Genomic DNA, 21,460 nt, shown 5'->3' on the forward strand with positions numbered 1-21,460 from the left:
TAGTAAAATTCCATAATTTTAAAAATTCTTTGAAATACTCTTTAAAAAATCTCCCATTACTCTACAGATCTGCGAACGCTAATGTAAAAAGAAATGGAAACATAATTTTACACTCAATTTGTCTTCATATTTTCCGCTGTTAGCACACTTTTATTCAAAATGCATCCACAATCCAATTTCACGACGAAGAAGGATACGAAGAAAAAATAGACTCGACGAAGAAAAAAATGGCAAAGCGTGCTAACAGGTAAAGTACAAATTCCTGCATTTCTTTCCAATCCCATATTTTAACGTCTTATAAAGTGCCATATACGGCGCTCTACACTTTTTTTCTTGTTGTTATAAGTTACTTATTGTCAGGTGTTATACGATATTGATTTAGTACACTATTATAAAAGTGAGCTCTTCTCGGGTACGAAAGCGCATACAAAACCTCGCGAAATTGATAAATTGATTTTTATTCAAGTCATCGGAGTTATTTCTCCTCTTTTCTTCTTTTCTCATCGTCGTTCGTGTGTCGTTGGCGCGCCATCGAAGAAAAAAACACGATTTTCTGTAATAATAAAATGTAATGTGCAGCAACTCGGCATATCGATTGTTGCCTCTCTACTGCTTTTTATCAGTGCAGGTTTGTGTGTGTGTGTTATAATAATATAATAGCAATAAAAGTTAGTAGGTGTTCTGATAAAAATGATGTATATTTATGTATTTGATAATAAATAATAGATTTTTTTTTCGGGATAGTAAAAGTTTTATGGAAAATGACATAAATAAAATTTTTATAACGTTGCTCGGATTTTGATGGATGATGGATCGGTAGACAAACTTTTTGCGAAAGCTTTAAAATAGGTACGGATTTTAGATTAAAATTTTAATCCATGTTCCGAAACACAACATTTGTCTCGTTTTAATGGTTAGGGAGTACAAGAAAAATGTCTTGATTTGTGAGAAAATATTTTTTTTTAGATTTTTCAGATCACATTTTCCACATAAATAATTTTTAAAACAGAACGAAAATAACAATAACATTGCACTGAAGAAAGCTCATGAGGATTGCGACAAGCACAAGAAAATTTTATGAGTTTAAAGTTTTCATTAAAAAAAAAAATCGATAAGCGCTTTTTAATTTTTTTTAGCCCAATGGATATTTTGAAATTTTTTGTTAAACAAAAATTCTAAATATTTCACGAATTTAAAATATTTGTTGAACAAAAATTTTCATAATGTGCATTGGGCTTAAAATATTATTTTAAATATTTGCCCCAATGCATATTTTCATTTAGCTTCCTTATGCACATTGTTGAATTTCTGTTCAACAAATATTCCAAAAATATACTCTACTTTGGAATACTTGTTGAACAAAAATTTTAAAATGTGCACAGGGATCAAGAAAATTTTTAACCACGTGGTTTAAAATTTGAATATTAAATTTTTGACCCAATGCACATTTTCGAATTTTTATTAAGTGACTTTTATTAAATTTAATAAAATTAAATTTTACTCGCTAAACAGAATTTTTAAAATATGCATTGGGTTTAATTTTTAAAAATAATTTAACCACGTGACTTATTTTGAAATCTTTTTATGACACAATTTAAAATTTTTTATTCAGTGAGTATTCAAAATTTATTAAAAAGAAGTTTAACGAAATAAAAAATTAAAATGTGCATTGGGCCAAAAAAAATTTATATATGATTTATAAATGACATATTTTGAAATTCATAATGAGGTTAAAATTTTCAAGTTTAAGCCCCAATGTGAAATTAAAATGTTTCCAAGTGTTTCGATCAAAACCTTATAGGTCACGTGGTTAATTTAATTTAAAGCTTTTATTAAATAAAATAAAAAAATAACCACGTGACCTATAAGCTTTTGATCGAAACCCTTGGAAGCATTTCAATTTCACATTGGGTACAAATTTCAAAATATGCACAGGGCTCAAATTTGTCACGTGGTTAAAATTTTCAAATAATGTGAAATTGAAAAAAAAACGTTCAAAAATTTTATTGTTTGATCACGTGGTTAATTTTTTTAAAATTTAATTTAAAAATATTATTAAATAAAATTTTAAAAAATTAACCACGTGACCAAACAATAAACATTTTTGAACGAAATAAAAATCGAAATGCAATAAAAAGTACAAAAATGATTACTTGCTCGCTTGGTTTGAGTAATGTTGTGACTGTCAAGAACGTCGAGTTGACACAATATGGCTCAGTAATAATAATTTTTCATACAGAACATTTTTTTTGTGTTCTCTTCCATATGTTTGCCGTAGTAATAATGATAAAAAATGTGTCTGTATCACACATCATCTACATTTTTCCTGTCTTTCTTTCAATTTTGCGGCGGCGGCGTTTCGGAAGAAGAAGAAGAAGAAGAGGAACAGACGCACCCATTCACACAAGCAGATGTGTGACACTTTAACCAGATTTTGCACTTAAATTTCTATTTTATTGCTTGTTACATTTCGTTGTTACCCGGAGCTCGAACTCGACGATGACGACGATGATGCGGAGGAAAATATGTGAAATTTTCTCTTTTAATTTTCCATTCATATGCTATTTTATTGATGAATCATGAATGTAAATGAATCATTATAATGTTATCACGACTCTGTGTTTCTCTGTGTGCGATGCGAACAAAAGGGGCGTAAAAGCATTTTCCACTCAAACATTTTTCGAAAAATGTCTTTGATGTTCTCTCTCTCCGTACTTCCGAGTCGGGCTTCAAGTCGAGCCGAGAGATGGCATAAGGAGATAATAGAATCAACGAATCTACAAATTGAGCTACATTTCAGCATGAATAAGCTTTAATTTATCTAATCATACAATCTGTGGGAGTGAGCAGCGTAATGTAATAATAAAGTGTGTCACATCCACGCTCATTTTAAAATAATAACAATAATAATGATATGGAGAAAAAAAAACACGAAAAATTTCTGTCTATGGAACGAACGACATCACATCACAAACAGAGCATGATGATAAGGTTTCGCTCGATGGAAAATCATTATTTTTTTTTATCGGAAAGGAAGTAGCGAGGGGCGTGAATCGAAACAAAATAAAAATAACTTTGCTTTCACGTATGTTTGATTATTGCTTTTATATGTCAATTTGATCGGCGCGACACATTTTTTTCTTTTTTTTTTTTGAGATAAAAAACGGGGTGAGAGTAATTGTGATATTAGCGATTGTTGATTTTTCTTTCAAATGTTTCAATGAATTATGTTTAATTCTAAAAAAAAATATTTTTTATTTAAAATTGATTTCAAAAGAAAAATTTTATAAACCAGTCGCTTCCATCCGATTAAAAAAGTTCCGAAATTTATGCAATGAAGTTAAATTATCACTTTTGAACGTCTCAAAAAATTAGTAAAATTCATTGCATATTTTTTTTTTAATTTTATTTTAAAAAAAAAATAGTTTTTAGTTGAATTTTAATTTTTATCCTTTTTACTGTATTTTTGTTTTGATAATTTAATTTGAGAAAAATTTTGAAAAATTAAATTTAATTAAAAATATTAATTAATTTTACTTCTAAATTAAAAAAATATTTAATAAATTTAATTTAGAGAAAAAATTAATGAAAAAATTTATAAATATAAAATTACGTTTTATAAAAAATTAACTTTTTACATTAATTTTTAAAAAAAAAAAAATAATTTTAAAAAATAATTTATTTTTTTATATAAATATTTAAAAAAAAAACTTTAAATATTTTAGCTTATAAAGATTCTAATTTCTTCAAATTTTTAGATTTTTTAAATATTTTTTTTTTAATTATAATTTATTTAATTTTTTTGTTAAATTATTTCGTGAATTATTTTTGAACTAAAAAAAATAAATTTAAATTAAATTTTAATAAAAATAAAATAATTAAAAGTTTTTATAAATGTTGATAATATAAAATTTTTAAAATTTAATTTTTATTTATTTTTTAATTTTATTTTCTTTTTTTGAAAATTTTAAAATAATTATTGAAATTAACAAAATGATTATAAAAACTTTTTTTACTTATTTTTTTAAATTCAAAAATAATTTGACAAAAACTAAAAATAGTTTTTAGAATATTTTTTTTTATTTTAAATAATTATTTTTTTGTTTTATAAAATTACTTTAAAATTTTCAAAAAAAAAAAAATAAAAAAATTAAAAAAATAAATAAAAATTAAATTCAAAAAAATAAATAAAAAAATTAAATTTTTTTAAATTAATTTATAATTAATAAAAATTATTTTTTTGTTTTTTTTTCAATTAATATCATGAATAATTTTTGTATTTGAAAAAAAAATAACAATAATAAAATAAATTATTTTTTTTACAAAAAAAAAACAAGAAAATTAACTTTTGCCAAAAAAAAATCATTCCAACTCATAATCACTTTTTTAATTGACCCATCTAAAACTTTCTCCCCGCAAAAACTACTAAAATTCCCATTACGATTCCCATCATCGTTATTAATATGATTATTTTTGCAGCAATTCCGCAAAATATATGATTATTTGATTCAAATAAAACGCCCATTATTATCATCTTTTGTGCCGCCGCGTATCATTTTACGCACATTTTTTCATCATTTTTATTGTTTTTTCTCTGTTTGCACAAAAAAAAAGATAACAATCATAATTTCCCCATTCATTCTGCTTTATTGCGTCTCACAGAGAAAAATTTTCAAGTTCAGCATTCGAGCTCGAAACAATTCGAAGGACATTAAGCACACATTTCCTATTTGACTTTTCCTCCTCTGCTTTCTGTTTCGTGCAAGGAAATCGTTGAAATCGTTTCCTCCAATTTTCAATACGTTCAATCGGATTTTCCGTTACAAGCCACAAAGTGAGAGGAGAGACTGAATATTATTATTTACTTTCAATACCATTCAATCGGCTTCAGTATTATTAAAATATTGACTTGCCCAGTTGGGGTGTTATTGTGTCTTTCCTACTTTTTCTTTGTGCGGCGGCGGCGATATAAATTTATATTAAAACAGTTTTGTTTGCGTTATTTTTGCATGTGTTTGGTTAGGTTAGACGATGGGGCGATGAGGGAAGTATCGCAAATATACAAACAACATGTGATAATGATATTATTATTATTATTGCTCCAGTCAGGGCCATTAGACGTTATATCCTTAAATTTAGCGAAACGAACGGGGAAATAAAACTTGTTGTTGTTGTTTTTGTTGCTGAAACATTACATCGACATGAAGGAGACGACGACGTGTAACAAGTTTCTGGCGTCTTCTTGTCCCGAACATGTTTATGCTCCTCTCGGCACGATGATGACTTGGATGATGATGGAATAGATGATTGCACACGTGAATGAGTGGGTTGATGGCGAAGGTTGGAAGGAAATTTTATTAAAATTTTTATTGAACATGTTTCATATTTTTTTTTAAATATTTTCACAATTTTATTTTTAAAATAATTTTTAAGAATTATTTTTTTTTTTTGAAGATCAAAAAAAATTATTTAATTTTTTTTTAATTTTTATCAAATTATTTTAAATAATTTATTAATTTTTTTCCTCATTAAATTTCCTTAGTTATAATAAATTTTAATTTTTTTAAACATTTTTGTAGAATTTTTTTTTGCTTTTTAATTTTTTTTTAATTATTTTTTTTAAATAAATAAATATTTTTTTTAAATTTTTATGAAGCTTTAAACGAAAGTTGAAATTTTGTGTTTTAATAATTTTTTAATTTTTTTTTTAATCATATTTTTTTTTAAATTTTTTTAAAAAAATAAAAATTTTTTTAAAAATAAAAATTTTTAAAATTAAGAAAAGAAAAAAAAAAATTTCGAAAAAAAATTTTTTTATAATAAGAAAATATTTTTTTTATTACAACGTTTTAAAAACATTTTTTTTTATTTTCAATAGAATTTACATAAATTTTGGAAAAATTTAATTTTCTATTAATTTTTCGTTAACTTTGTCAAAGCAAAAATATTTTCTAATTGAATTTTTAGAAATTGCAATTTTGTTTAATAATTTTTTTTTAAAATTATTCAAAAAAATTTTTAGAAAAAAAATTTCAAAATTAAAAAATTAAAAAAAAAATTGAAAAATTGAAGAATTTTTTGTTTTTTAATTTAAAATTAATATTTAAAAACATTTTTTTTTTAAATTTATAATAAAAATTATTTTTTAACCTTTTTTAATTTTCGTTATTTTTAAAGAAAAATTATTTTTATTTTTTAAATTATTTTAATTTTTTTAGAACTGGTTTTTATAAAAATTAAAATTATTCAAAAAAAAAAAAAAAAAATAAATAAAAATAAAATAAAATTTTTGTCAAATTAAATTTAAAAAATTCATTTTATTTTAATTTTCTCTTTATATTTTTTAAAATTTTTCTTTAAAAAAAAAATCAATAAATCTACATAATTCTACATAAAAAACGTAAAAATCTCTTTGAAACAATAATCACTCGAAATAAAAAGAAAACGAAAAAAAAATCCCGTGATTTAATTGAATGTAACAAACGTGCAGGATTTGTAACGAGCGAACCGACGAGCAAAATGAACGACTCTTGTGCCACTTTTGTTGTCTGTAACCTTGCACTCCTTCTCTTTATTCTATTTTTTATTTTTGCCTTTGTATCTCAAGAACATCCAAGTGTAATAGAAAATTGTAACAACTGAATAACAAGCAGCAGAACCATAAAACGCTCATATTACAAATCAAAGAAAATCTTTTAACCTTCTCCGCAACTACCTTTGCATTGAATATGAGCGAAAAAAAAAGAAAAAACGAAAAAAAAATATAAAGACTGCACAAAGCTCTTTTTTTTCTTATATATTTAAAGGTAAAAAAACACACATAGAGACTTAAATGAACAGTTGTAGAGCAGCACTTAAGGAAACGGGGTTTATGGCAATTCTTTTTTATTTGAGTTTTATTGGTTTTGTAAATTAAATTAAGGTAAACAGAATTAACTTTATATGCAATGGACTTTTTCCTCCTTTTTTCCGAAGAAAATCATTTTATTTTTTTTTCCTTTTATTTTTCTTTGGATATTTATTTATTTATATATTTTTTTATCAGTTAATGCCATTACCACGATGGATGTCCCGATAAATAAACCGTCTATTCAAATTATCGCAAAAAAAGGTAAGAATTTTATTGAGTATTAATGATGATCTTCTTCCAGTTGAACACCTCTTTTTTGTACCGAAATCCCGCAAAAATTAATCATTTTCTCAAATTTGGCATAAAAAATCGTTACCTGAACTCGAAAAAAATTATTAATTGTTAAATCAATGGCCCGAAATATTACAAGAGCAACAAAAAAAAAACCGAGAGGAGAACAACAAAAAAATTTACGACCTCAACACAAACATTAATCACGCAATTGTCTATATATTAAACCAATAAAATACTCTTCGAGCCAATAATTTTTTTCCCCAATTCGTTACAAAGTGAAATTTTTCGGATTTACATGGCACAAAAATACGCTTAGTTCGATTTTTTTTGCGAGGAAAAATTCATTTTGCGGTACATTTCAACCACAAAGCTAAGCGTAAATCAATTGATAAGCCAAAATATGCGCTCGTTCGTTTTTCGTTCAGTTTTTTCATTTTGTCCAACTTGTGGCGGTAGTTTATATATGAAAAAGCAATAATTTAACATTGGCCTGTTGCTCAGTTGTGTTCTTCGATGGAATAAACAGTTATCTCGGACTATCGCTCATAAAAAAATAAAATAAAAAAAAGTGAACGAGTGAAAAGTTGGCTTTCATGATAAAATCGGGCTTTTAATTGAATGTGTGTTGGAGAGAGAAAGTTTCAAATGATCCAGGTTGAAAAGTTTTTAGCCCCCTTTGACAAATTTTTATCCATTTGGAGCAAGATTTGGCAAAAAGAGCTTTGACACAGTTTTTGACACAGTTTTTTTGCTCTTGATTTAGTTTTCAAAACAAAACTATGTCAAAGAAAAAATTTTTTTTCAGTTTCAATTTTTTGGCAGTTTTAAGTTATAAAATGATTAAAAATGATAAATTAGAGCCCTCTGACAAATTTTTATCCATTTGGAGCAAGATTTGACAAAAAATTGCTTTGACACAGTTTTTGACACAGTTTTTTTGCTCTTGATTTAGTTTTCAAAACAAAACTATGTCAAAGAAAAAATTTTTTTTCAGTTTCAATTTTTTGGCAGTTTTGAGTTATAAAATGATTAAAAATGATAAATTAGAGCCCTCTGACAAATTTTTATCCATTTGGAGCAAGATTTGACAAAAATTGCTTTGACACAGTTTTTGACACAGTTTTTTTGCTCTTGATTTAGTTTTCAAAACAAAACTATGTCAAAGAAAAAATTTTTTTTCAGTTTCAATTTTTTGGCAGTTTTGAGTTATAAAATGATTAAAAATGATAAATTAGAGCCCTCTGACAAATTTTTATCCATTTGGAGCAAGATTTGACAAAAATTGCTTTGACACAGTTTTTGACACAGTTTTTTTGCTCTTGATTTAGTTTTCAAAACAAAACTATGTCAAAGAAAAAAATTTTTTTCAGCAGTTTTGAGTTATAAAATGATTTAGAGCCCTCTGACAAATTTTTATGCATTTGGAGCAAGATTTGACAAAAAATTGCTTTGACACAGTTTTTGACACAGTTTTTTTGCTCTTGATTTAGTTTTCAAAACAAAAATATGTCAAAGAAATTTTTTGGCAGTTTTGAGTTATAAAATGATTAAAAATGATAAATTAGAGCCCTCTGACAAATTTTTATCCATTTCATTTGACAAAAATTGCTTTGACACAGTTTTTGACACAGTTTTTTTGCAATTTTTTGGCAGTTTTTGATTAAAAATGATAAATTAGAGCCCTCTGACAAATTTTGAAAAAAATTTTTTTCAGTTTCAATTTTTTGGCAGTTTTGAGTTCAATTTTTTTGCAGTTTTGAGTTATAAATGATTAAAAATGATAAATTAGAGCCCTCTGACAAATTTTTATCCATTTGGAGCAAAATTTGACAAAAAAAGCTTTGACACAGTTTTTGACACAGTTTTTTTGCTCTTGATTTAGTTTTCAAAACAAAACTATGTCAAAGAAAAAATTTTTTTTCAGTTTCAATTTTTTGGCAGTTTTGAGTTATAAAATGATTAAAAATGATAAATTAGAGCCCTCTGACAAATTTTTATCCATTTGGAGCAAGATTTGACAAAAATTGCTTTGACACAGTTTTTGACACAGTTTTTTTGCTCTTGATTTAGTTTTCAAAACAAAACTATGTCAAAGAAAAAATTTTTTTTCAGTTTCAATTTTTTGGCAGTTTTGAGTTATAAAATGATTAAAAATGATAAATTAGAGCCCTCTGACAAATTTTTATCCATTTGGAGCAAGATTTGACAAAAATTGCTTTGACACAGTTTTTGACACAGTTTTTTTGCTCTTGATTTAGTTTTTAAAACAAAACTATGTCAAAGAAAAAATTTTTTTTCAGTTTCAATTTTTTGGCAGTTTTGAGTTATAAAATGATTAAAAATGATAAATTAGAGCCCTCTGACAAATTTTTATCCATTTGGAGCAAGATTTGACAAAAATTGCTTTGACACAGTTTTTGACACAGTTTTTTTGCTCTTGATTTAGTTTTCAAAACAAAACTATGTCAAAGAAAAATTTTTTTTTCAGTTTCAATTTTTTGGCAGTTTTGAGTTATAAAATGATTAAAAATGATAAATTAGAGCCCTCTGACAAATTTTTATCCATTTGGAGCAAAATTGACAAAAATTGCTTTGACACAGTTTTTGACACAGTTTTTTTGCTCTTGATTTAGTTTTCAAAACAAAACTATGTCAAAGAAAAAAATTTTTTTTCAGTTTCAATTTTTTGGCAGTTTTGAGTTATAAAATGATTAAAAATGATAAATTAGAGCCCTCTGACAAATTTTTATCCATTTGGAGCAAGATTTGACAAAAATTGCTTTGACACAGTTTTTGACACAGTTTTTTTGCTCTTGATTTAGTTTTCAAAACAAAACTATGTCAAAGAAAAAATTTTTTTTCAGTTTCAATTTTTTGGCAGTTTTGAGTTATAAAATGATTAAAAATGATAAATTAGAGCCCTCTGACAAATTTTTATCCATTTGGAGCAAGATTTGACAAAAATTGCTTTGACACAGTTTTTGACACAGTTTTTTTGCTCTTGATTTAGTTTTCAAAACAAAACTATGTCAAAGAAAAAAATTTTTTTCAGTTTCAATTTTTTGGCAGTTTTGAGTTATAAAATGATTAAAAATGATAAATTAGAGCCCTCTGACAAATTTTTATCCATTTGGAGCAAGATTTGACAAAAATTGCTTTGACACAGTTTTTGACACAGTTTTTTTGCTCTTGATTTAGTTTTCAAAACAAAACTATGTCAAAGAAAAAATTTTTTTTCAGTTTCAATTTTTTGGCAGTTTTGAGTTATAAAATGATTAAAAATGATAAATTAGAGCCCTCTGACAAATTTTTATCCATTTGGAGCAAGATTTGACAAAAATTGCTTTGACACAGTTTTTGACACAGTTTTTTTGCTCTTGATTTAGTTTTTAAAACAAAACTATGTCAAAGAAAAAATTTTTTTTCAGTTTCAATTTTTTGGCAGTTTTGAGTTATAAAATGATTAAAAATGATAAATTAGAGCCCTCTGACAAATTTTTATCCATTTGGAGCAAGATTTGACAAAAATTGCTTTGACACAGTTTTTGACACAGTTTTTTTGCTCTTGATTTAGTTTTCAAAACAAAACTATGTCAAAGAAAAATTTTTTTTTCAGTTTCAATTTTTTGGCAGTTTTGAGTTATAAATTGATTAAAAATGATAAATTAGAGCCCTCTGACAAATTTTTATCCATTTGGAGCAAAATTTGACAAAAATTGCTTTGACACAGTTTTTAACACAGTTTTTTTGCTCTTGATTTAGTTTTCAAAACAAAACTATGTCAAAGAAAAAAATTTTTTTTCAGTTTCAATTTTTTGGTAGTTTTGAGTTTAAAAATGATTAAAAATGCAAAATTTTACAATTTTATACTCCTCATAAAATTTTTTTTCACAAATTCATACTCCTCATAGTATAACGGACAAAAATATTAAATTTTTTTTCTTCGAAACGCAATAAAAAAAGTTTTTCTCTTGTTTTTCCTTGTGTTTGATAACTTTTCGGGTTGCACGATTTCACTTCAAGTACCGAGAATCCCATGAAAATGTAAACTTTAATTTAATTTTTGTATTCTCCCCGAAAAATAATAATCATAATTAAAATTTGCCACATTAAAATGCAGAAAAGTTTTGCATGAAATGCGTTTCTCTCTTGCTACGTCGTCGTGACATTGCGAAACTGCGAAATGAGAAAATGTCTCGCTACGAGTAATATTTCAATTATGGCAGAATTAAAGTGTGTAAATACACAGAAAAAAAAGTATAATTAAAATTACTTTTCTGATCCAATTATGACTGTTTGTTTCAATTTTTTTCCTCCTCCGACACAAGCTTGTGTTATAATCAAATATGTTATTTGCATATTTTACCGCTTCGCAATTTTTTTTGCCAGATTTTCCGTTTTATGACCATTTAGGGACCGAATTTTAACGACAGTGGGTCATCTTTCGACGCAAACTTTTTGACGACTTTCGACAATTTAACATCTCTGAATGGCATGTCCCCGAAAAATGAGCAGGAAAAAATTGTCCCACGGCGATACTTTATCCTGATGTCAGACAGCAAAGCTTCCTTTAATCAAATTACGAATAAGTGGAAAATAATCTCTTTTTTTACGGACATCTTGTTGATCCTCAATTAATGTACCTTCGTTCGTCGGTGAAAGGGAGATTTTGTCATCGTGTGTTGTTGTTGTAATAATAATCTTAATCGTACGAAATTTAAATTTTTATGTGTCCCCTCCGGTAGGTAAAGATGTTTCGAGAGTCTTGATGGAAAATTTTAAAGTTTTTCGGTAAAATTATTTCTTTGAAAATTGTGTGTGGGAAATTTAGTTAAAAAAGTTGTGTGAAAAAGTACACGGGTGCTAAATTAACTTGATAATTTCCAGATGAAATCTTCAACAGTATTTATTTTTCTTCTTTTTTGCTTTTATTTTATTATTAAAAGTCATTTCCCCAGCCTTTTTCATTCGTTTTTCACTTGTAAACGTTTTGTTCAAAAGTATAAAAAAAAAATCTTGCTACAAAAAAAATTATAAATTGTTGATAATATTTTTGTCTCTTCTTTCTTACTTTTTTTTGCTTCTTTTACTTTATTCTCATTCTTGTGGAAATTTTTTAACGCATTTTAAAAGAAAAATTAAATGCCAAAATGGTAAATTTTTAAATTTGCTCGAATTTTTCTATAAATATATAAAATTAAAAATAAATAAATAAAAAATCAAAATTTGCATTGGGTCTAAAATTTTAATTGGGTTATAAAACAAAAAAAAATTTTTGAATAAAATTGTGAAAGAGCATTAAAAAGAAAGTGAAAGATAAAAATGTATATTGGGCTAAAAATTTAATTTAAGCTTTGAGAAAAAAATTCACAATGTGCATTGGGTTTAAAAATTTATTTTTTATATTCAAAAATTAAAAAAAATAAATTCATAAAAAGACAGATTAAATAAAAATAAATTAATTTAATAAGGGTTTTTAATGTTTCTGTAATTTTAAAATCTCAAATGTGCATTGGGTCTAAAATCCAAAATATCATTTTAATTTTTTTTTTAATATAAATCAATTCAAATTTTAAAATTTTTAGTTTTAAAGAAAATTTTAAATTAAACTTTTATTAAGAAATAATTTTAAAATTTGCTTTAAATAAAAATTTAAAAATGTGCATTGGGTCTAAAATTTTAATTGTGTTATACGACAAAAAAAAATATAGTTTGTATTAATTTTGGAAGTTAAAAAAACCATTAAGATGAAAAGAAAAATGTGTGTTGGGTTTAAAATTCAAAACAAGCTTTGATCAAAAATTTCACATTGTGCATTGGGTCAAATTTTTTTATTTTCATTGAAAAAATTTAAAAAAAATTCTAAAAATTCCAAATTAAAAAAAATATGATAAAAATAAATTAATTTAATTAAGGCTTTTAATTTTAAAAATTTAATTAAAAATCTTAAATGTGCATTGGGCCAAAAACTTAAAATATCATTTTAAATTTGTTAAAATAAATCAATGCATATTTTTAAAAATGTAAACTTAAAGAAAATTCAAAATAAATTTTTTATTTAAAAATAATTTTCAAATTTGCATTCGGCAGAAATTTGAAAATGTGCATTGGGCAACTTTACATTCAAAAAGCAATTTTATCATTTTCTGATGAAAACTTTCTCTAACTTTTCACTCATTTCTTTTGAAAGAAATATTTTTTCGACATGATAGTTGTAATACTCTCGTGATACAGCATTCGGAGCCTTCAAGAGAGTGAGACACAGAGAAGAAGAAGAGACACAGTGGCAAACAAAAAAGAATAAAATTATTCTATTTGATACGACGTTTTAATGACCTTTGGGTAAAGTTTTACATTTTTTTTCTCTGTACATTCTCTCTTTCATATTTTCTATTTATTTTTTTATTTTAATTTTTTTTTTCGTTCAACTTTTATCATGGCGACATTGTTGGGACGAGATGATAGTGCGAGCAAAATTATGTGTATCAAAAAAAAAAAAAAAAAAAAAAAAATGGGAGAATAAAACGAGTCGTAAGCGAACACCAACTGCACCGACATTAACATATTACACTCTTGCACAATTCATTCAACCTGGGTAGAGCGGCGTGCTTTTGTCCTCATCTGTTATCCATGTCTCTGGTGTTTTTTTCTGTGTTTATATTTTTTTCTCTCTTTCGGGTTTGCAAAACTGTCATACATTTATATGGGTTATTATTTAAAAAATATGTTGGGTAAATTTAGTGCAAGATGAGAATATTTATAAAAAGAACTACCTGTAGACACCTTTTCAGCAGTATTTATTTTTCTTCCTTTTTAAACTTTTTTTTTGTATTTCGTGCGACAACGAAGGATAAAAACAATGTGAAAGTGTATATTTGCAAAGAAGTGACTTGAAAATAGTCGAACAAGAGTCTCGACATAAGCTACTTGTAATGCACTCCGTGTGCGCTGTATATTTATTACGATGTCAGAAAGTGCATACTTTTAACGTAATTGAGATAATTTTGTCACCTTGTTCTGTGTTGTGTGTGCGGAAAAATGAGTGAAGCGAGAGTTGCAAAGGTACTGAATCATGTTTTATTTATCGTGCCTCACTTGGATTCGAGAAAAATTGTCGTTGATAAGCTGTTTGTGGAATTTTTCAGAGTGACATTTTAAGTTTTTGTGGCGAGATATTTTTTTAGTTTATGATAAAATGTTAAAATTAAAAAAAAATATTTTTAATTTTTTTTTAAATATAAAAAATAAAATATTTAAAAAATATTCATAGAATATTTTAGTTTTTTAATTAAAAATTTATAAAAACCATGAAAAAAATATTTTGGAAAAAAATAATTAAAATTTTGTTTTATCAAAATTAATAAAATTTTATCAATATTTTTTTATTAATTTTAAAAAAAATAAATTATTATTAATTTTTTACATAAATTTTTAATTTATTTTTTTTTTAAATTTTTATTAAATTTTATTAATTTTTGTTTTCAATATTTTTAAAATTTTTATATATTTATTAATTTATTAATTATTTACAATTTTAATACATTTTTAAAAAACAATTTCATATAAAAATTTATTTTTAACTGTTGAAATCATTAATTATTTAAAATTATTTTTTAAAAAAATATTAAAATTTTAAATAATTAATTAATAATAATAAAAATTTTAAAAATAACGAAAATAAAATTAATTAATTTTATTAAAATATTGCAATGGAGATGCATGGTATTTTGTGTTTCAAAAAATATAAAATTTTTTACAAAAAAAAAAAAAATGAAAAATTTTAATATAAATATAAAAATAAACGAAAACTTCTTATCTGAATTTTTTAAAAAATAATTTAGAAAAAAATATAAAAATACGCATTAAAAAAATTCAATAAAAATTTCGTAAAATAAAAAAAAATATTTTAAACTTACCTCCATGTTAAATCGGTGTGATCCCATTTACTCCCTTGGATGACATAACGCTTCCTCCGTGAATTCGTAGCAGAAAAATCTCCGCTGTCAACGTTATCTGGCATCCCGCATCGTGGTTGCCTTATCAGATTACGTGTAGCGGCATCAAGAACTCCCGTTTCAGGAATTCCTCCAAATTTCTTAAAATTAAAAAAAAATAATTTATTTTAATAAAATTAAAAAAAAAATAAATAAAATAATTTTACCTGCAAATTCTTGATCGCTCCTCTCAACTGCTCCTCAGTTCGCAAATTGCCCGTTTCAATGTTCGATTTTGGAAGATATCCAAACTCCATCAAGTAATTTTGCTGCAAGTAAAAAAAAAAGAGAAAAAATATTTTTCAGTAAATTATTCAATCATTTCCATTTTGAGTAATTAGTTCGTCTTCTTAATTAGCAACTTTTTGTTGTTCTCTTCTCTTCTGCCGCCAAACAACCACATTGCACTGATTTTCCGGGTTAAACATTCATATTTCATGTTTTTCTTCCCCTTTCTTTGAAACAAATCGTTGGTTGCAAAAACGAACGACTCGACTTGTCGGAAAAGAGCGATAACACATACGAAGGCAGGCAGACAAAAACCAAAAGACGACAATAAAACAGTCAAAGATTTATGATAATTAAAATTTATTATGATTTATTTGGTACATGAAGGATATTTTGCATGTTAGCACTCGAAGTTGAGTTGAGATGGCAGAGATGTTGCCTTAAAGATTTTTATTAAAAAGCAAAAAAAAAATTAAAAATTATTCAAAAAATATTTTTAGAAAATTTAAAAAATTTATTCAAAGCATTTTAAATATTTAGTTTAAGACTTAAACATTTTTTAAATTTTTTTGAGTTTAATTTTTTTGTTTTCTCAATATTTTTTAAATTTTACGGAATTTAATTAATTATTTTTTTTTAAATAATTAAATATTCACAAAAATTTTTTTAAATGTCAAAATTATGTTTTTTTTATTAAATTTTTCTCATAAAATTCTTTCAATTAATTAGTTAATAAGTTCTTAAAAATTTTAAATAAAATAATTTTTAGCTTTTAAATTATTTATTTTTCTTTAAAAAAAAATTACAAATATTAATTAATCAATTAAAAAAAAAAACAATTATAAAATATTCTCAAATATTATGTAAAATTTTTTTAGGATGTAAAAATTTAATTTTTTTATTTATTTTATTTTATTTATTTTTACAGAATAATTAATTTATTAATAAAAATTAATTAATTTTCGTGTAGAGTTTTTAATTTTTATTTAGGTATTATTTTATTTTTATATTTTTTATTTATTTTAATAAAATGCAAATTTTTAATTTTTTCGTAATTTTATTCAATTGCAAAAATATGATTTTTATTTTTAAAAATTAATGTTAATAAAATTTATAAATTTAAAAAAATAAATTAAATTAAAAATATATATGTTAATAAAAAAATTCATATTTTAAAATTTCGTAAAACCTCAGCGCTATCTTAATTTAAATATTTGATCTAAAAAATGGCGCCATTTTTAATTTTCCCGCCAATTTTCATCAAATCCCGTCCCTTTTTCGAAAAACATGTAAATTACGTAATAATGGGGACAACATTCGACAAATTACTTTAAATAGTAATAAGTTTATCGGTCGTTCATTCACTGCAGAAGACGTCTATCAAGAGAGAGAGCGACGCACAACAACAACATTGATTGTCACAATAATGGAGTTGATTTGATTTATTGCGGTTGTGATTGACACCACTTGTTCGGAATATTAAATAAGAGTGTCTCTCTGATTATTATTATTTAATAAATAGAAATTACAAAACTAGCAAAAGTTTAACAAGAACATTCGGCATGATTGGAATCTGGCGTCAAAGTACGTAATTTTATTAATAAAATTTGGGTGAATCTCGAAAAATTGTCTTTTTTTGTCGTTTTCACAATTCGTGACTAACTAATCCGAAATGGCAAAAGGAAATTGGTCGCCACGTTTTGAATTCTAATTACTATATTTAGATTCAGCAGCAGCGATCGGCAGCTATTTAGGCGAGCGAAAATACTGCCAAACACACAGAAAAAGGGGCGAGACAACTAATAATGAGTCTCGGGCGCACGAAAAACATTCAAAGAGTCGTAAAATTGGAATTGTTTGTCGTCTCGTGTTTGCTTTTATTTGCTAATAGGTGTAAAATACAAGCACAATAAACATAAATTTACGTGTTTATCCATTTATTGACCGAGAATGAGACTCATGAATGCTAATTTCCCATCTCGACTTCTTGATTGGCTTTCGAAATTTATTTACTCTCGAAACGTTAATTAATTTTAATTTCGTCAACGAACGACAGCAACGAGGTGTAAGCTCCTGTCAAAAAGTTTAAAATATTTTAATTGATAAGTCAATATGCAAAAAATCTCGTCATCGTCGTCGCGAGAGAGAGGAAAAAGTTCGTGATGAAGAGTAATAAGTGTCAAGAAGTACGTCGTCGCAAAATAATCATTTAATCACTGTCATGAACCAATCAAACAAACTTTTTTTTCTTTTTTGATGAAAAGACAAACATTTCCGCGAAGAAATTAAAATGCGACAAAAAATACAAACAAAAATTCCGTAAAATAAACAGCGACGTTTCTTAATTTAAATAATGCGAGAATTAACTTGAGAGTTTTTTTTTACGCAGTTTGGAGCTTCTTATCACTCATGACTGCGAACGCGTCTAATCGATGGCGATGAATCATTTTTTGACACATGTTGGCGCCAATTTTACATACACAGAAGAGCTTTGTTCTACAAAACAAAAGTATCGCTATTTTATGTACATATTGTTATTATTATGATTATTTTATTAATATATGTCACGAAAAATAAAAAAAATAAAACAAATACAAAAAATAGTTTTAAAGAAATTTTTAGGTTGAAAAAATTAAAAAAAAAATTAAGTTAAAAAATTAAAAAAAAAAGTTTTAAATTAAAAAAAATATAAATTAACAATTTTTGTAATTTTAGCAATATTTTTAAAATATTAAAATAAATATTTTTAAAAAATATTTTAATTATATTCTGATACTTTTTGCTTCAAATTAAAAAAAAAAATATTTTTTCCACAAATTATTTTTTCCAAACAAAAAAAAAAATTAAATAAAATTTAAAAAAAAAATTAAAATATTTTTATTATATTTTCAGTTAATTTTCGCTTCATTTTAAAGCATATATTATTTTATTTTTTCCTAAATTATTTAAATTTTTTTCAAATCTAATCTTTAATTAAAAATATATATTTTATTATGATTCTTTAATAAATTATTTTATTTTTTTAAATAATTAATTTTAAATTAATAAAATAAAATTTAAAAAAAATATTTTTTATAAAAAAAAAAATAAAAATTTTAACAAATTTCAGCAGGTTTGAAAATATAAGAATAATTTATTTATATTTATTTTTTTTTATTATGTATTAAAACTTTTTGAAAATATAAAAAAATATTTTTAATAATTTCAATATTTATTTTCATAATTTTTTTAGACAAGCTAATAAATATTTAAAAAAATAAAAAAAAAATAAATATTTTACTTTAAAAAAAATTAAGTATGTAAGGACATTTTTAGATACAAAAATAATTTTTTATTACATTTTTAAAAAATAATTAAATGAAATTAAATACTGAATTTAAATTTTTACAAATTTCTGCACATCTAAAAATAAATAATTTTTATATTTAAAATTTTTTAATTAATTTTTTAAAATAATTTTTAGAGAAATTATTAAATTTAAAAAAAAAAAAATTTTAATTTTTAACAAATTTAAAAAATTTTCACTTAAAAAATTATTTTTTTTTTATTTTTTTTTAATAAAAAAAATTTTTTTGATAAGCGAGACGAAAATTTTTACAATGAAAAATATTCTCACTGAAAATTTTCTTTTATTCAAAACGCAGATGATAATAATGTTGGAATAAATAACTTTCGTGTGTCACGTTTTAATTCGCATTAAAGTCATAAATACACACATTTGTGCACTTGCGAGTTTATCATCCTTCCTCCGCTCCGCTTTTCACCTACACACAAACTCACTTTATTTTCTAATAATAATATTCAAAACACTTGAAAGGCATGTTATGCGCATAATATTCTAAACTTTTGATTATTATTGAACCAGTTGCAAGATTTACGTTACTTAATCCTTCCTCCGCATCTGAATCGACCAGCCAACCAACAAAACAGACTCACATTCAAATTTATTTTTATCTCCGTCTATTTTATATTTGTTTGTTTATTTCTTCTCACAATGATAATATGCGAGATTTTCTCGTATTTTATGTTTATTAAATGATAATGTGAGTAGATTCAAATCGGATGATTGCATTTTAAATGCACTTTTCTTTCTTCGCTCCGTGCCACTTTTATTATTAGATTGCACAATTTTCACAATAAAAACATTTATATGGACTGGAAATGGCTGTTTATTAATCGTATCGTCGTCATCATCCTTCGTCGTCGTTGTCGTTATTTAGATGATGATAATTTTTATGATGTTTTTAAAACTCAATGATTGTTATTGTTCTTCTGCTTCCTTCTCGTCGTCGACGTCGGTGTTGCAATTATTATTATTTTCATGTGAAAGTACATCGACTGTGATTATGATTGGTCTGAAGAATAACTTTTTTTTATAATTGAACATCTTTCTTGAGTTGTTTAATCAAATGAAGCTCGGTTATTAGAGAAATTTTTCATATGGTTTGAAAAGATTAAATAAAAAAAAAATAATTTAAGAAAATTTGTTTTTGAGGAAAACATTTTATTTTAGTTATTTTTCAATTAATATTTTTTTTATTTTATTTTTTTTCAAATTTTTAAGTTATTAAAATTTAAAATAAATAAAAAATTAATAAATCTTTTAGAATAAAAATAGTTAAAATTTTAAAAAATTAATAATTTTTTTTTTTTACTAAAATTGTATTTTTGTGAATTTTTTTGCAAAATTTCCTTAATTAAAAATTAAAAAAAATAACAAATGAATTTAAATTAAATAAAATTTTTAATAATTTTAATTAAATTTTTAATAATTTTAAATTAAATTTTTAATAAAATTTTAATTTTGTCTAATTTTTTTAAAATTACTTTTTGTTAAAGTTTTTAATATTTTTTTTTATTTTATTTATTTATTTTCATACCAAATATTTTTTTATTTAATTTTAATATTAATTTTTTTTCAAATTTTTAAATTAATAAATATTGAATAAAGAAATAATTAGTTATTTTTTTAAAAGAATTCACAAACCAAATAATTTTTAAAAAATAATAAAAATTTAAAAATAAAATAAATAATTTTTTTAACTATAATTATATTTTTATGAATAAAAATAAATTTTTAAAATTAAATTAAATTTTTTTAAAAAAAAAAAATAAAAATAAAAAAATTTTTGAAAAAATTTAATAAAATTTTTAATTTTTCTAAGTAAAAAATATTTTCTTCAAAAAATTAAAAATATATTTAATTTAAATATAAAATTTAATTAATTAATTAAAATTTTTATTTAATTTATTTTTTTTTTTTGAATAAAAAAAAGATTTTTTTTTTAATTGTAAATTTCTCAAAAACGATAAACAAAACCAATAAAAACTCTTTGCCCGAAAAATTATCCAATCAAATTAAAATATTTGTCGCTGTCAAATCTGAATTGTCACCGAATCTACCGTCATTTACCACGCACGCACAATAACAATAATTATCCAACATCACATGAAATATTTTGCATATCAATTTCTTGTAATTGCATTAAAATATAATGCTAATTGAACATCGATCAAATTCATTCCCTAAAGGATGCATTAGTGCAGAAGCAGTTGACTTGCATCACCATCATCATCATCATCGATGCATGTTCTTATTGACCCGAACATTGCCCTGTTGTCGCACACACTCACACTCACACACGGGGGATAAATGCATTTAATTACATCCAGTGTGTGAAATGTTAAATTAAACAAATTCTCAAATTTTAAACATGACAGCGGAGAGAGCAGAGAGAAAGAACTCTCCGAGCTGTTTTGTTTGAATAAATCGTCCATTCGCAATGCGTTTTAATATTCACAACCTGTCATAAGCATGCACCGATAAATATGAATTAAAAATTAACGGAGCGCCGGATGTTTGTTACTCAATTTTATTTTTATTTTTGGTGCATTTTTAAGAAAAATGAAAAAGGGAAAAATGTGAAATTTTTGACCACGTGTTTAATTTTTTTTTGAAATTTGCATTGGGACAAAATTTAATTTTTATTTTTGAATTGAAAAAAAGGAATTTGCTTTAAAATATAATTTAAAATATTTAAAATGCGCATTGGGAAATTATGAAAAAAAAAATTTAAAAAGTCACGTGGTTTAA

The 21,460-nt window shown here is 24.0% G+C and overlaps 1 protein-coding gene across 1 annotated transcript in view; it reads right to left on the bottom strand.

The window, feature by feature from the left end:
- LOC134836703 (matrix metalloproteinase-2) overlaps window positions 1–21,460 on the bottom strand; it is a 207,365-nt gene that overhangs the window by 135,954 nt on the left and 49,951 nt on the right. The window contains exons 2-3 of the mRNA XM_063851889.1: window positions 15,306–15,407; window positions 15,061–15,239 (exon numbers count right to left, since the gene is read on the bottom strand). Of these exons, the coding sequence (XP_063707959.1) occupies window positions 15,061–15,239; window positions 15,306–15,407 (281 nt within the window). The remainder of the gene's footprint in view (window positions 1–15,060; window positions 15,240–15,305; window positions 15,408–21,460) is intronic.

This window comes from Culicoides brevitarsis, chromosome 1 (genome assembly GCF_036172545.1).
Source record: "Culicoides brevitarsis isolate CSIRO-B50_1 chromosome 1, AGI_CSIRO_Cbre_v1, whole genome shotgun sequence".
Taxonomy (NCBI): domain Eukaryota; kingdom Metazoa; phylum Arthropoda; class Insecta; order Diptera; family Ceratopogonidae; genus Culicoides; species Culicoides brevitarsis.